Below are 13178 nucleotides of genomic sequence, written 5' to 3' on the forward strand. Positions count from 1 at the left end.
AGCAGGTCTTGACTCCTGTTTCATCTTTCTTAACTCTTCTCTTCGTGTTTCTAATAACAGTCCTTTTTATTTCCTCTTTGCGTGCTGTGGAGGTTGTGGTTTCCTCATGGCGTGTGACGGCTGAAATGTTGTTTTTTCCCTTGTTTTTGCGAGGGGAGATACAATCGAAGACATGGATGCATGTTTTTTTTTTTTTTTCCCATCATGCTCTCTTCCTTTTTAGTTCATCCCCCTTTGTCATCATTCATTTTTCAAATCCTTTTCCAAGCAACGGCGGGTTCTGGTTTCTATTTTCTTTCTTTGGGACAAGGCACCTCATGGAATGGGGGTTTCGGAGTCGGAAAAGGGCGCAACAAAAACAACCAAGGAATGGGGGACATACTGGGGGAATTTGGAACCAAGGGCCTAACCCCCAAAACAAAACAAAAAGAGAGGGCGACCCCAATTGCAAGATGACTTTTTTTGTTACTTGTTCTTCCTGTTTTTGAAAGGGCACACAAAGATCTTTTTGTACTTGTGACGAATATTTTATTTTCTGTCTCTTAGCTTTTCTCTTTTTATGACGACTGGTCGTGGCTCGCGCTGCGCTTCAAGAATGCGAAACAAGAAAAGACATTCCATCAACAAAGCATTATGATTATTCACCTTTATTTTTCTCTTTGCTCAAGCAACCCTCGGAACTGGACATCTTGTTGTGCAAACTACACCTGAGATGGTCTTTTTTATTAAGCGTGCTCGTTTTGGTTTGGTTCTTGGTAAATTAGAGATATTTTTTATAATCCTCGGCTAGACGAGGTTGAAGTGAAGAAGAGTATCTGATGAACCTTTTTTTTGGGTTCCCATCCTTGTTGTGTGAAAATGCATTTGTGAAGAGAAGAAAAAAGACCTGTGAGCAAAGGATAAAACAAACTGGTCAAGATGAAAAATTAGAAAAAAAAAAAACAGCTTGATTCCCTCCATGCCGTGAACAAAACTTGTCAAGATCAAAATTCGCGCCTTCCATGCCATCCAGCCATCCATTTCCTCTCTCCTTTTTTTCCCCTCCCCCGCCTGAGACGCCCAAGATACATTTACACTGGGACACACGACCTGTTTTCTTTGCAACGTCAATCCCTAATGTCCCGTCCCATCTCATCGTCAATCATCTCTTCTTCCCTTTTTTTCGTACAATCAAAGCCATCAAGGCATCTCATCTTTAATCATCATCATTATCAACTTCTTTTTTTTTTTTTTTTTTTTTTTTTTTTTTTTTTTTTTTTTTTTTTTTTCTGTTTTCAGTCTCCCTTTCCTTTTTCGTCATGCCCCTTCAGTTCCTGCCCGCAATGACCAAGCCGGCAATGTCCTCGCAGAGCTTGTCGACGCTGGCAGCACCGAGAATCTTCATGACGCCCACGTCCTTGCCGACGTTCTTGAACACCCAGGAGCGTATCTCGTTGCCGGCGAGCGAGTCGACGCCGAGGTCCGACAGGCCCAGGCTCATGTCGAGGGGAGCACCGTCGCGCAGCTGCAGCATCTTGCGGAGCTTGGTCTCGAGGCCGGCCGCCACGACCTGCTGAACGTCGGCGGCCGTCTGCGCGGCCTCCACCTTGTCCTTGATGCTCTGTCGGTCGCCGGATGCCTTTGCCGACGCGATGCCCCGCCCGGCCTGCTGGAGCGTGTAGTGCGAGAAGCGCGGGTCGCGGTGCCAGTGCAGCGGCTCCGGGTCGTCGATGCTGTACCGGCTCAGGCCCGTCGTCAGGTCCGCGACCGCGGCGCCGGGCTTCTGCTTGGAGGGTTTGCCCGCCGCGATGGCCTCGAGGAACATGTGGTGGATGTCGCGCTCCGAGATGGGCGGGTAGCCCTCGCGCTCCAGGCTGGCGTACAGATTGTCCTTTTCGCGGTGCAGGAACCCGAGGCCGTAAATGACGCCAATGTTGAGCACCGACGCCGCCAGGCCGCGCCGGCGCCGGTCGGCAGCCAGCCCGTTCATGTACATGTTTGCGGCGGCGTAGTTGGCCTGTCCGGCATGGCCACCGATGGCGGCGAACGACGAGGTCATGATGAAGAAGTCGAGATCGGGCGAGTCGAAGACGGCGTCGAGGTTGCTGGACCCAACCGTCTTGGGCCGCATGACGCGCTGCAGCGTCTCGACCGTCAGCTGAGCAAAGACGCGGTCGTCGAGCACCATGGCGCCGTTGACGACGCCGCCCACGGCCGGGCTGGTCGACGTGAGCCGCGTCTTGAGCGCGAGCACGCTGGCCCGGTCCGTCACGTCGAGCTTCTCCATCAGCACCGTGCAGCCCATGCGCGCCCGCAGCTCGTAGCGCCACATGGTCTGCGCGTCGTCGGGCGGGCTGCGGCTCGCGAGCACAATGTGGCGCGCGCCCTGCTCCGCCAGCAGCTGGCAGAGGGACTGGCCCAGGTCGCGCGTGATGCCGACCAGGATGTACGTCTTGTCCGGGCTGAGCATGCTTGTGCCGACCACCGGGGGCGCCGGGTACGAGACGTTGCGCTCGGCGCGCCAGTCGACGACTTGGAAGGGCGACGTGGCAGGGGGGCCGGTGCTGTCCAGCAGCTTGGGGACGCTGGTGGCGGATGCAGTGATGGGCTCGTCGCACGAGGGCTGGATCTGCAGGGCTTTCATGTCCGCAAACTCGATCACGTCCTCCAAGTCGCAGTTGCGCATCTCGGTGACGTTGTACGTCATCAGGAGCTCACCGCCAGGGTAGCACTCGCCCTTGCCGGCGACCGCGGCGCGGATCAGGGCAGACACCGGCGACGACTCGTCCAGGAAGTTGTAGACCGAGAGCTTACCCATCCTAGCAAAGACCTGCTCGATGGGTGCGCGCGACTGGTAGCGATGGACAAAAGTCCAGCCCGGGTTGCGCATGGCGGCCTCCCGATCCGTAGTGAAGACGGCGATCTTGTACTGCGTCGACGCGAACAGCTGGGTGATGATGTTGTACAGGCACATGTCGGGCTCCACGAGGACGATGCTGCCGTTCTCGGGCTTGTCCATGCACGCCATGACCGCCAGGGTCCGGAGAGCCCAGGCGGCGCAGGCAGCCGAGGTGACGGCCGTCTCTGGCGCGTCAAAGAGCACTTGGCCAGGAGCCGGCTGGACCATGGACGCATTGCAGTCGCTGAACAGGACCACCGGGCGTCCCTTGCCGTCGAGCGAGAGCTCCCGGCCGACGCACAGGTAGCCCTTGTAGCTGCCGACGTCGAGAGGCTGCGACGAGCTGTAGAAGACCTGGACCGGGGGGTGCACCAAGGAATTCGGCTTGGCCAGGTGGCCAGTGGGAGCAATGCCCGAGTGAAGCTTGACCTCGTACCGAGTTTCGCCAGCAGATGCGGCGGCGGCGGCGGCGGCGGCAGCAACAGGCACGATCTCGACGCACTGCTCGCTGGTGTTGACCGTCGAGGTGATGACCCTACGCGGCGCGTTGACGCGGTCGATGGCCGGCCGGTAAGGCAGCACACGCGGGACGAGACGCCGACCCTTCTCGATGTGGATCTCGGGCTCGTGAGTCCAGAGCACCTTGCTGCCCTCGCCCGTGGTGAGCTTGCTGTGGCAGAGGCGGCCAAAGGTCTCGGTGATGATGGCACCCGCGCCGTTGAGCACCTCGAGGTCGAGAAGCTGGAGGTTGAGGTTGGGGATCTCGGCGAGGAGCGTTCGGGCGAAACCGAAAGTGGCTGCGTGCTCCGGATTGAGGTCGCGCGAGTGGAACGTGATCCACAACACGGTGGTCTCGGGCCGCATCAAGGTGCGGATGCTCTCCAGACGTGCCGCCGTCATTGTAGACAAGATGGGCGTGTCGAGGTCCGCGAGCACAATGGCTGCAGTGCAGGTGGCGAGGTCCTCATGTTCGGCATCTTCAAAGGATGCAGCCGTGACCAGCCGCTCACAGTGGGAATCGAGACCGGTCTTGATGTAGTTCAGCAGCGACGAGGTTCGGTTGCTGCTGCCGCCCAGCAGCAAAAGCTTGGAAGTGAGCTGTGGCGATCCAGGTCCTTCTCCGAGGGGGAACCGGAGCACATCCTTGAAGGGAGACTCCGTCTGACGAATTGTGATGTGAAAGCCCGGGATGTGCTGCTGATCTCCATTCTTGGCGGCATTGACGAAGCCACACTCCTCGAGAACGTCAGGCCAATCCGGTGGGGTGATGTTGGACATGGACGATTCCACGGGCAGACCCGAGCAACGACGGAGGCGCTCTCTAAGCGGGCTGAGCGACGTATCCACAAGCAGGAGCCAGGCTCCGGGGTTCATCAGGGCGTGCATCCTCTTGAGGAGAGCCACCGAGTCTCCGCCGGCAACAGTAGACATGACAACGAGATCGTGCTTCTCCCACTGCTCTTGCTCGTTGTCCATGTCTTTGGTGAAGATGCGGTCACGAACGCCATGGTCAGCAGCTTGCAGGACGCGCTGCTCGAAGCTCGCCTCGACCTTGCCGGCCACGGTGAAGGTGGTGAATGAGGAGTTGAGACCGGCGAGAACATGCTCCTTCAGTCCGAGGCCAGGCTCCGTAACCACGAGCACCTTCATGCGCGGGTAGCGGTGTGCAATCTGGCCGACGATGCCAGAGACCTGGCGCTGCATTGACAGCATGTCTAGGGACTCTTGGACGACCGGGCCCGCCATGGCTTGGAGGACTCCATGCGGCAAGTTCTTACCAAGCTGCATGAGCAGCTCGAGGGCGGCCGAGTGTGGCGACGCCTTGACAAAGGCCTTGAGGTCGTCCTTGGTCTCCCGAGGCCACGACTTGTAGTCCTGGCAGAAGAAGGCAGCGACGCGGTCGCAGCTCTCGACCAGGCTGCGGAACTCGACCGAGTTGACGTCGAGGGGCGCCTGTGGGCCGATGATGCTGTCCTCGGGGTCCAGCTGCGTTACCGTGTGGAGGTAGAGCTCGTGGTCATCCTCTGCCTTGGTCGCGGCGAACGAAGCTACCGTCATGGCCTCGATCTGAACCTCGGCCTGTCCGTGATCGTTGTAGATGGCCATGTCGAGGTTGATGGTTGCAGCGCCGTCCTTGGAGGTTGGCTTGAACTCTGTCAGCGAGGCGTCGACCTTGATCGTCTGGTCCTGACCGCCCTTCAAGTCGCAGATGGCCATGTTGAACCGCATCGCCGACACGCGAGTTGGCAGGAACGGCGTCCACAGTGACCCGTCTCCAGGAGATGCAAAGGCCGAGAAGCAGGCTTGAAAGCAAGTGTCGAGCGTGGCGGGGCTCACCGCCAGCTTTGTGGTGTCTTCAGGATGCGACTTGAACAGAGTGGTCGACGCAAAGTTGTAGCGACGGTCAATCGTCTTGATGCCCTGGAATGGACCAGTGTACTCCAGGTCGAGGTCCTTCATCATGCGGTAGAAGCCTTCGGGGCTGACCGATGTGGTCTCTGGCTGAAGGGGAGCCTTGTAAGGAAGGGCGTCGACCACAGGGCTGCCAAGAGTTATAGTCATGCCGCCGCGAAAGTTCATGCGCATGGGGCTAGATCCGTCCGCATAGGCAGAGGCAAGGGTGAAGTTGGCAGTGATGGTTGACTCATCGTGGTGATCCTTGGAAGGAGGAAGCACCGTCAGGGTGAAGAGGGTTTCAACGCCATAGTTGCCAGCCTCTACAGTCATTCCGCTCAGGAACTCCAACTTCTCCAGCTCAATGACTGTGGCGGTCCGGCCCTTCAGAAGCACGCGGGCAGCGTCCAAAGCCATGACGCAGTAAGCAGAGGCAGGGAGCAACGCTTGACCTTGGAAGCGGTGATGCTCAATCCAGGGGACCGTCTCCAGCTTGATGATGTTGCGCCAGCGAAGCTCGAACTCGGTGTCGTCGCGCGTGCGGATACCAAGCAGCTCATGTGGAGGATCGGCGCGGAAGTGGTACTGCTGCGAGATGCGCGACTCGCGGTAGTGAATCTGTGAATGATCCCAAGGATACCGAGGCAGCATCTCAGACCAGGACTGCTGCGGGGACGTGGAAAAGGAATTGGCTGCAGGCAGAACTGGGAGACGGATGGCCGAGTGTCCGAACAATGTCCACATCGAACCGATAAAGTCCGAAAGCGCCACCATGTCGTTCTTCTTCCTGTTAAGCACGCCAAAGTAAGGTAGAGCCGAGCCCATGGTAGCAGCAGCCTTGATGGTCTCAGTGGCAGGGCCCTGGAGAGCAGGGTGCGGTCCGACTTCGACGGCGACGTCATAGAGATTGTTTCCACTCAGTGCCGACTCGATGGCCTCGCAGAAGAGAACAGGCTTGACCATGTTGTCCGTCCAATATGTAGACCTGAGCTCGTCCAGCTCCAGGCGGCGGTCGTCGCCGTAGACTGATGAGATCCACCGGGTGCCGTTTCCAGCAGAAGCCCGAATCTCGACGTTGCTCAATGACTCTCCATACTGGGCGGCCGGAGCAAGCATGTGAGCCGAGTGGTAAGCAGTATCGACCCTCAGAAGGCGTGCAAACTTGCCCTGCTCCGTCAGGTGTTGAGCCATTTCTTTGGCAGCATCCAGGTCGCCCGAGAGAGTGACGCTGGTGTGCGAGTTGCTCGCAGCCACAGATAGTCGTCCACGCCAGGCGTCAAGGTCACAGAGCCGCTCAGCTTCCAGCTTGGAGAGTCCGACAGCCAGCATTCCTCCCTTGGCGCCCGAGCCTGGAGATCCAGCCAGGTGGGCATAGAGACCTCGATAGTAGGCAATGAGGATGGCGTTTTGAGCAGTGATCCGGCCCGCAGCGTAAGCAGCAGCCACCTCTCCAGAGGAGTGTCCAACGACCGTGTGGAATGTGATGCCGATCGAGCGAAGAACGTCGACCAGGGCAACTTGGACCGCAGTGCAAAGGGGCTGTGCTACGGCGGCCATGTTGATGCGAGAGTTCTCGGCATCGGCCATGAGCTCTTGTGAGATTGTCCAGTCGGGAGGGGTAGGGCATTCGCGAAGGGTATCCTCGAGCTGATGAATTGTCTGTTTGAAGACGGTGGAGTTCATCAAGAGGTGCTTGGACATTTCCGCCCACTGTGCTCCCTGTCCGGTAAAGACGCCCAGGATCTTGAGGGGGCCTTCAGAGATCTGCTTCTGGGCAAGCGTGCCCATCTCTTGAGGACTGCCGGCTGGTATGCCGTCGATGACCTTCTCTAATGCCTGGATCAGATCTTGGCATGTAGTGCCAGTGACACTCAGCCGATAGGGGAACGGTGACCGATTGACGAGAAGGAAATGCAAAAGCTTGCGGAGCTCCTTGGGGCTAGAAAGCTTGTCTCGAATGTCTGGAAGCGACATGAAGTCCTTGAGGGCCGCAGCCATTTCATACAGAGTCTTTTTCGAAGCTGCAGAGAGCACAAGAGGGAGCTGGGCATCCACGTCATTCTCGTCAATGACAAGAGAGTCTGAGCTATTGGCAGCGAGGCCTTGCAGGGCAAAGTGCTGGCCGATCTGGTCATGTATGTCAGGAGTGTACAGCTCAACGATGGCATGGGAGTTGGTGCCTCCAAAGCCAAAAGAGTTCACACTAGCACGCAGAGGATGACCGCTTGCGGGAGCTGGCCAGGCAGTGCAGCTGGTGGCGATCTCAAGGTTCGTGTAATGAGGCTCGACGCTCGGGTTGAGCTTGTGGAGATGCATGTTTGGCGGCACCGTCTTGTTACGCATGGCTTGAATGACCTTTAGCACGCCGGCAAGTCCGGCTGCTCCCTCGGTGTGTCCAATGACAGTCTTGACTGATCCCACGAGAAGGCTGCGTTGCTTGGCATCTTGCTTGGCATCTCCAGTATCTTTGTCTGCGTCAATGGTTGTATCTTGAGTGGCGACATTGCTTGGGAAGAACGCGTTTGCGATAGCCTGAGCCTCGCGTGGGTCACCGGCTTGAGTTCCCGTGCCATGGGCCTCAAAGTACTGGCAGCGGTCGGTTGCATCCAAGGGATTTAGTCCCGTCTTTTGATATGTGTCGCGGATAAGCGTGGCTTGTGCAAGAGGGTTGGGCATAGTGATTCCTTGGGTTCGGCCGTCAGAGTTGACGCCAGTCTCCCGGATGATGGCTTGGATGGTGTCGCCGTCGGCCAAAGCCCTGCTCAGGGGCTTGAGAAGCAGGGCAGCAACTCCCTCGCCGCGAGCATAGCCATCAGCATCGGCATCCCACATGCGGCAATGACCTGTGGGACTGAGCATGTGAAGGCTAGACTCGGTGATGAACTGTTCGGGAGTGAGGATGAGATTGGAGCCCGTAACGCAGGCCATGATGCTCTCACCGCTCCGCAGGCTCTGTACCGCCTGGTGCAAGGCAACCAGGCTGGCAGAGCAGGCAGTATCGATTGTCATTGACGGACCACAGAAGTTGAAAAAGTAACTGAGACGGTTTGATATGATCGACCGAGCGTTGCCAGTGGCAAAGTATTGCGAGGAAGTGATGTCGTCTCGCTGACAGAGAGTGTCGTAGTCAGCGGTCATGACACCGGAGAATACCGACACCTTCTGGCCAGAGTACTGCTTGAGCGTGTAACCGGCAGACTCGAGAGACTCGTAGACAGTTTCCAACAGCATTCGCTGCTGCGGATCGATGGCTTCTGCCTCTTTCGGGGCAATGTTGAAGAACGAAGCATCGAAAGCCCTATGGTCATCTTGAAGGAAGTACGCCTTGGTGGAGTTGGTGGTTCCATGATACTCTCCGTCTTCGTGAAAGAAGCCGGTCGCAGAGAATCGTGAGGGAGGAATGGTTTGTGATAGATCTTGGGGGTTCTTGAGCTGTTCCCAGAGCTCGCTGGGCTTGGAGATACCGCCGGCAAACCTACAGCTGCTGCCAACGACAGCCACAGGCTCGTTGGGCGGGATGCTGTACGACATGGTGATGCCGGAGGTGAAGGAAAGTGCCGATGAACGGCGGGTGCAGAGTAGTCTCTGATCAAGATATAAGACAATGAGGAAGGTGAACTAGTTTGTGTTTCTCCGAAAGATACGCAGTATCTATGAGGAAGGCAACGCAAGTCTGGGTATATCGTGTGAGGGGAAGTTAAATAGCAGAGAGTAACGACAAAAGTTGAAGGGAAAGTCAGTGGTGATAGGAAAGTTGGAGTTGAGGAAGGAGAAGAAGGAAAGGATTTTCTGACGAAAACATGAATTTAAAGTGAGCAGAAAAAAAAGTGTGCGCAGCGTAGGTAGGAAGGGAAGGAATTTGCTGCAGCGTAACTCCGTTTGCCAGCTCAGGGCAAAGCCTTAGGCACAGTTGAAGGATGAGGAGGAGGATAAGTAGAAAAAAAGGCCTACCGCCCCACATGTCCCTGAACTTTTGCTCCGGAGGGAGCTCGAGGGGGGGAGGAAGCGCTGGTTCCAGCCATAGATCCCGTTAACCTACCTACCCTGAACAGATAGGCATGTTGCTCGATCCAGGGTCCAGCACCAAACGACAGGGATGGAAGCTGCAGGGTCACATAGGAAGGTACAAAAGACGTCAGATGGTACCAGCGAGGGAGGGCATTGTGGCTACCATAACGACTAGAGCCTTCACGTACAGACTGATGACTGATGACTGATGATTGTGGGGGGACTACATGTATGTGCAGACCCTTCCTGCTGTCAAGCCTCTGTGTTTGACACACCACATCTAATCTCAAAGGATTATTCAAGTTCTTTGCATAAGAAGATGCCATTGTGTAAGGGGGGGCGTGCTTTTTGTTTGCTTTGTACCAGGGTACAGGTAACCAACGCTTGGTTCGACACGCCCATGATAGTCTTGAATCAGCAGATAGTTAAAGCATACGTGATCTCGAGTATCATTTTGTGTTTCTGACCGAGCATTGTTATCTACGTGCACAGCAGGCACTCAACAGATTAGAATATGATCCCTTCCCCTCTATCACTACATTCACTACCTACCTACACAAGAATGCAATGGCATGTCAAAACCCGTAGGTAGTACTCTCTTTTGGAATTTCTCCGAGTGTTTCTGTAGCAGGTAAAGTGGGCGCATCTCTTGTCACATCAGAAATCGTATGCATACTGCAGCCCGAGCTATGGCTTGATGGCAGTTTCAGATCCGGCTCTTGTAGCTCGGACTACCTCCAATGCTTCATTGTTGGCATCACTGGGAGTTTGAAATGAAGGCCTTCTCATGCAAGACAGCAAGCACGCTGGCTGTACATGCAAAGAGATGTCGCCATGCCAAATGTAGTCAACAGTGGGTTCTCGTGTTGTCGGATGCGTTGCCAATCACAGTTGCTGTTGCCCTTTTGGTAGTCACGTGGAACAACCTCCAACCATGTGCTTGCCCATCCGACTTCTGTCGTCATCAGGGCAGGTACCAACGTGTGTTATCTGGGGCTGACTGCTAACTTAAGTCAGCTCCATATCTTGCTCATTCCATTGGAGAGAGAGAGAGAGAGCTCAGGCCTGCTAATCCACCCACGTCTAGGCTCAGTTGAAGCTTGAAATCAACCAATCTAGCAAATTCTGATAAACCCTCAACAAGGTCGCACATGATCGGGGAACCTGCAGCTTTGTACCGTCCCTTTTACCGTCGCCAGGCTTAAGCTTACCGGGAGCCGCAACTTGGCAGGGAATGCGACAAGCCGGCCGCAGGCGAAGACAGCCCGCGATGCTTGATCTCGCTACCGGGTGAGCGGTAGCGATCTGGCTGCTGTCAAGACTGAAAAGTTATTCCGAAGACATCTTTGTTTCATAAACTGTCTGTGAGTCTATTGAAATATTATTTCTCTTGCTTGATGCCGCTCCAGAACTATAATTGTCTTCCCTAGGACAACATTCCAGGGAAAATGACGCCACCTGCTGGCACTTGCAGTCTCTGCCTGTATACCCTACCTAGGTATCCCTCTCCTGTCATCTTACTATCCTTGGACATTCCCTGCTCCGTTATGCCTTTCTCAGTGGCTAAACTACGGCATGGAACAGGAGTAGAAAACTTCCCAACGACTCGATCCTGTGCAATGTCCCACAGTCTCATCACAATATATTGCACAATCTTGGCTGTACGCCGGGCGCACGCAATGGGCATCAGCTTGGAGGCCACCCCAAGATCATGCAGGCTTCTTTTTGCCTGCGTGATCTCGTTCCATCGCACCCTCACGTCCGTCATCAACGTATGCAGGCATAACACCCTCGACTCATAACAGGTACCAGGGTGTTCTCTCAGCACGACGCAGTATCACTCTTCTTTTACAAAGTACTCCTCAGATCAAGTGACACAAAGAACGGGCAGACTAACCCAAGGGGGCAGAGACCCGTCCTGTAGGGAGCTTGCCATCTAAAGCGCAATGATTTACAGGCCTGGAAGCGGATGCCGGCCGGCACAGCCTCATCAAGCGATGCTGAGGCGAATCATCACCTCCCCTTGACACATTAGCTTTTTACGATATATTGACGACATATTTCAGCAGCTTGGATCAGATCCACTACTTGCAGGGGCAGAGCAGTAAGTAGCTTGAGATGATTTCTTCACAGCCAATGGCCATTCGTTTCTTGAATATCCCCCTCGGAGCCTAATCCGCAGTAACACCCAAAAAGCCCTGATAATTTTGCAAGATGATACAGATCCTAACGATTCTCCCTCACAGGTATTTGGGTACGCGAAATACTTACTCGCGACTTGATCATATTCAGCAGGTGCTGTCTGCACGTTTACAAACTGATAGCCGGCAGATCCAATTCGGTGAAACGTGGAACCACGTCTTTAGGTAACACGACTGAGGCTGTATAACCAGTCGTCTATGATGCTTCGGCTACAATATCCAGTAAATGCCACATGTCGTACAATAGACTTCAGTTGGTTTAGGATCGTTTTTCGGGAATCAGTCAATGAATACCCAGATGCATGGCATCAGCTTTGCGAGTTCCCTAGGGATCGTACTGGTTTAGTGATAAGTTCGGGTCCCGTGAGCTCTATATATGAGCATGGCTGGAATCAAAACTTTTACTTTCCTGAATGAACACACTGCCCCTTCATAATACTTGTTGATGTTAGGCAATGCTAACATTTCACAAGATTCATCTAGATTTCCTTGGCTCCAAATCGTGCCCAAAGATCGAAACAGTCCACATGAGGGTCTCAAAAACCAATTCCGCAAGAAAGATACATCGTTATCTCCGATTCGGTACTCCCGGTAGAAAGCCAATTCCGAGACGCCAAAGAGTTCACAATCATCTCTTCGATGCTAGGCCCACTGAGCATAAAAAAGCAGCAAAAGATGTCGAAATAAAACTTGTAATAGTAAGGGGAGGCTTTAACGGATACCGGGGCCATCGGCATATACTACATGCGAGTTATTGAACCACAGGCCGTGGGGCTGTTTTCCACGAGACTTTGTGGATATATCCACTGACATATATATATGTATGTATATACAATTGGCTTGGTCCACTCTGAACGAGCAGAATCTGGAGCTAAACATTTTACCCTGGCAGGCTGGCCACTCTTGAAAAAGTTATTCACATTTCACTAAAGCTCAGTCAAACAGAAGCCGTTAGCCTGTCGCTGATTGCAATGTCTTGGGACCTGCATGACTGAACTACACAAATATGATCACCGTGCCACCATACCAGAACGGCCGGCAAAGGCCGCTGTCAAAGGCAGCATCAAGCTTGACGGTGCTGTCACCCTTCAAGCTGCTGCACAGAGCGTTCCACGACTGCCAAGGCTGCCAGCACGGTCAGGCGAGGACTTGTTCGGTTGCGGGATCTGGATTAAGCATGTCTCGGCTCTTGTGCACGTTGCAGACTCGATGGCGCAGTCGAAAATCAAGGGGGACCGTTTTTTTTTTGTTTTGTTTGTTGCTGTTGTTGCCCGCATCCTTTTTCCCATGCACAGAAAGCCCATCAAACCCCTCTACTTGGAGACAAGGAAAGCGGCAGGTCCGGTCTTTCATGAGCGTGTAGCACTTGCGCGGCTTGGCTCTTTTTATTCGGAGGGGGTCTTACGAGATAAATTGGACCTTGTGTGGCATACATACAATGGCCCCGCCTCCAAAAAGGATGACAGGCACCGCGGCACTTGCCTCGCCCCTTCCAGAGCTCGCGTTACATGCCACCCTCGGGGAGGTCTACGGTTTGAGCTCCATGACGATCTCGCACAAGGACGCCGAGACAGCAGTTAATCCCCTCGTTTGTCTAGCAGATGGCGAAAAAATCGTCTCTCCGATTAGTCTAGTTCGACCATGGCACAGGCCCTGGATGTTTTGGGCGATTCGCCGATGCTGATGGTCTTTTTTTT

General features: G+C 54.7%; 2 protein-coding genes across 2 annotated transcripts; one reads left to right on the forward strand and one right to left on the reverse strand.

Annotated features, from left to right (window-relative positions):
- Positions 1–1116: 1116 nt before the first annotated feature.
- On the forward strand, positions 1117–4459 carry PpBr36_08947 (uncharacterized protein; the record flags this gene model as incomplete). The annotated part of the gene is made up of 2 exons (XM_029896072.1): positions 1117–1136; positions 1279–4459. 2 exons carry the CDS (start codon positions 1117–1119, stop codon positions 4457–4459), a joined length of 3201 nt encoding a protein of 1066 aa, XP_029747214.1.
- Positions 1307–8803, reverse strand: PpBr36_08948 (uncharacterized protein; the record flags this gene model as incomplete). Its single annotated transcript, XM_029896073.1, has 1 exon — positions 1307–8803. One exon carries the CDS (start codon positions 8801–8803, stop codon positions 1307–1309), a length of 7497 nt encoding a protein of 2498 aa, XP_029747219.1.
- Between the last annotated feature and the right edge of the window lie 4375 nt (positions 8804–13178).

This window comes from Pyricularia pennisetigena, chromosome 5 (genome assembly GCF_004337985.1).
Source record: "Pyricularia pennisetigena strain Br36 chromosome 5, whole genome shotgun sequence".
Classification (NCBI taxonomy): Eukaryota; Fungi; Ascomycota; class Sordariomycetes; order Magnaporthales; family Pyriculariaceae; genus Pyricularia; species Pyricularia pennisetigena.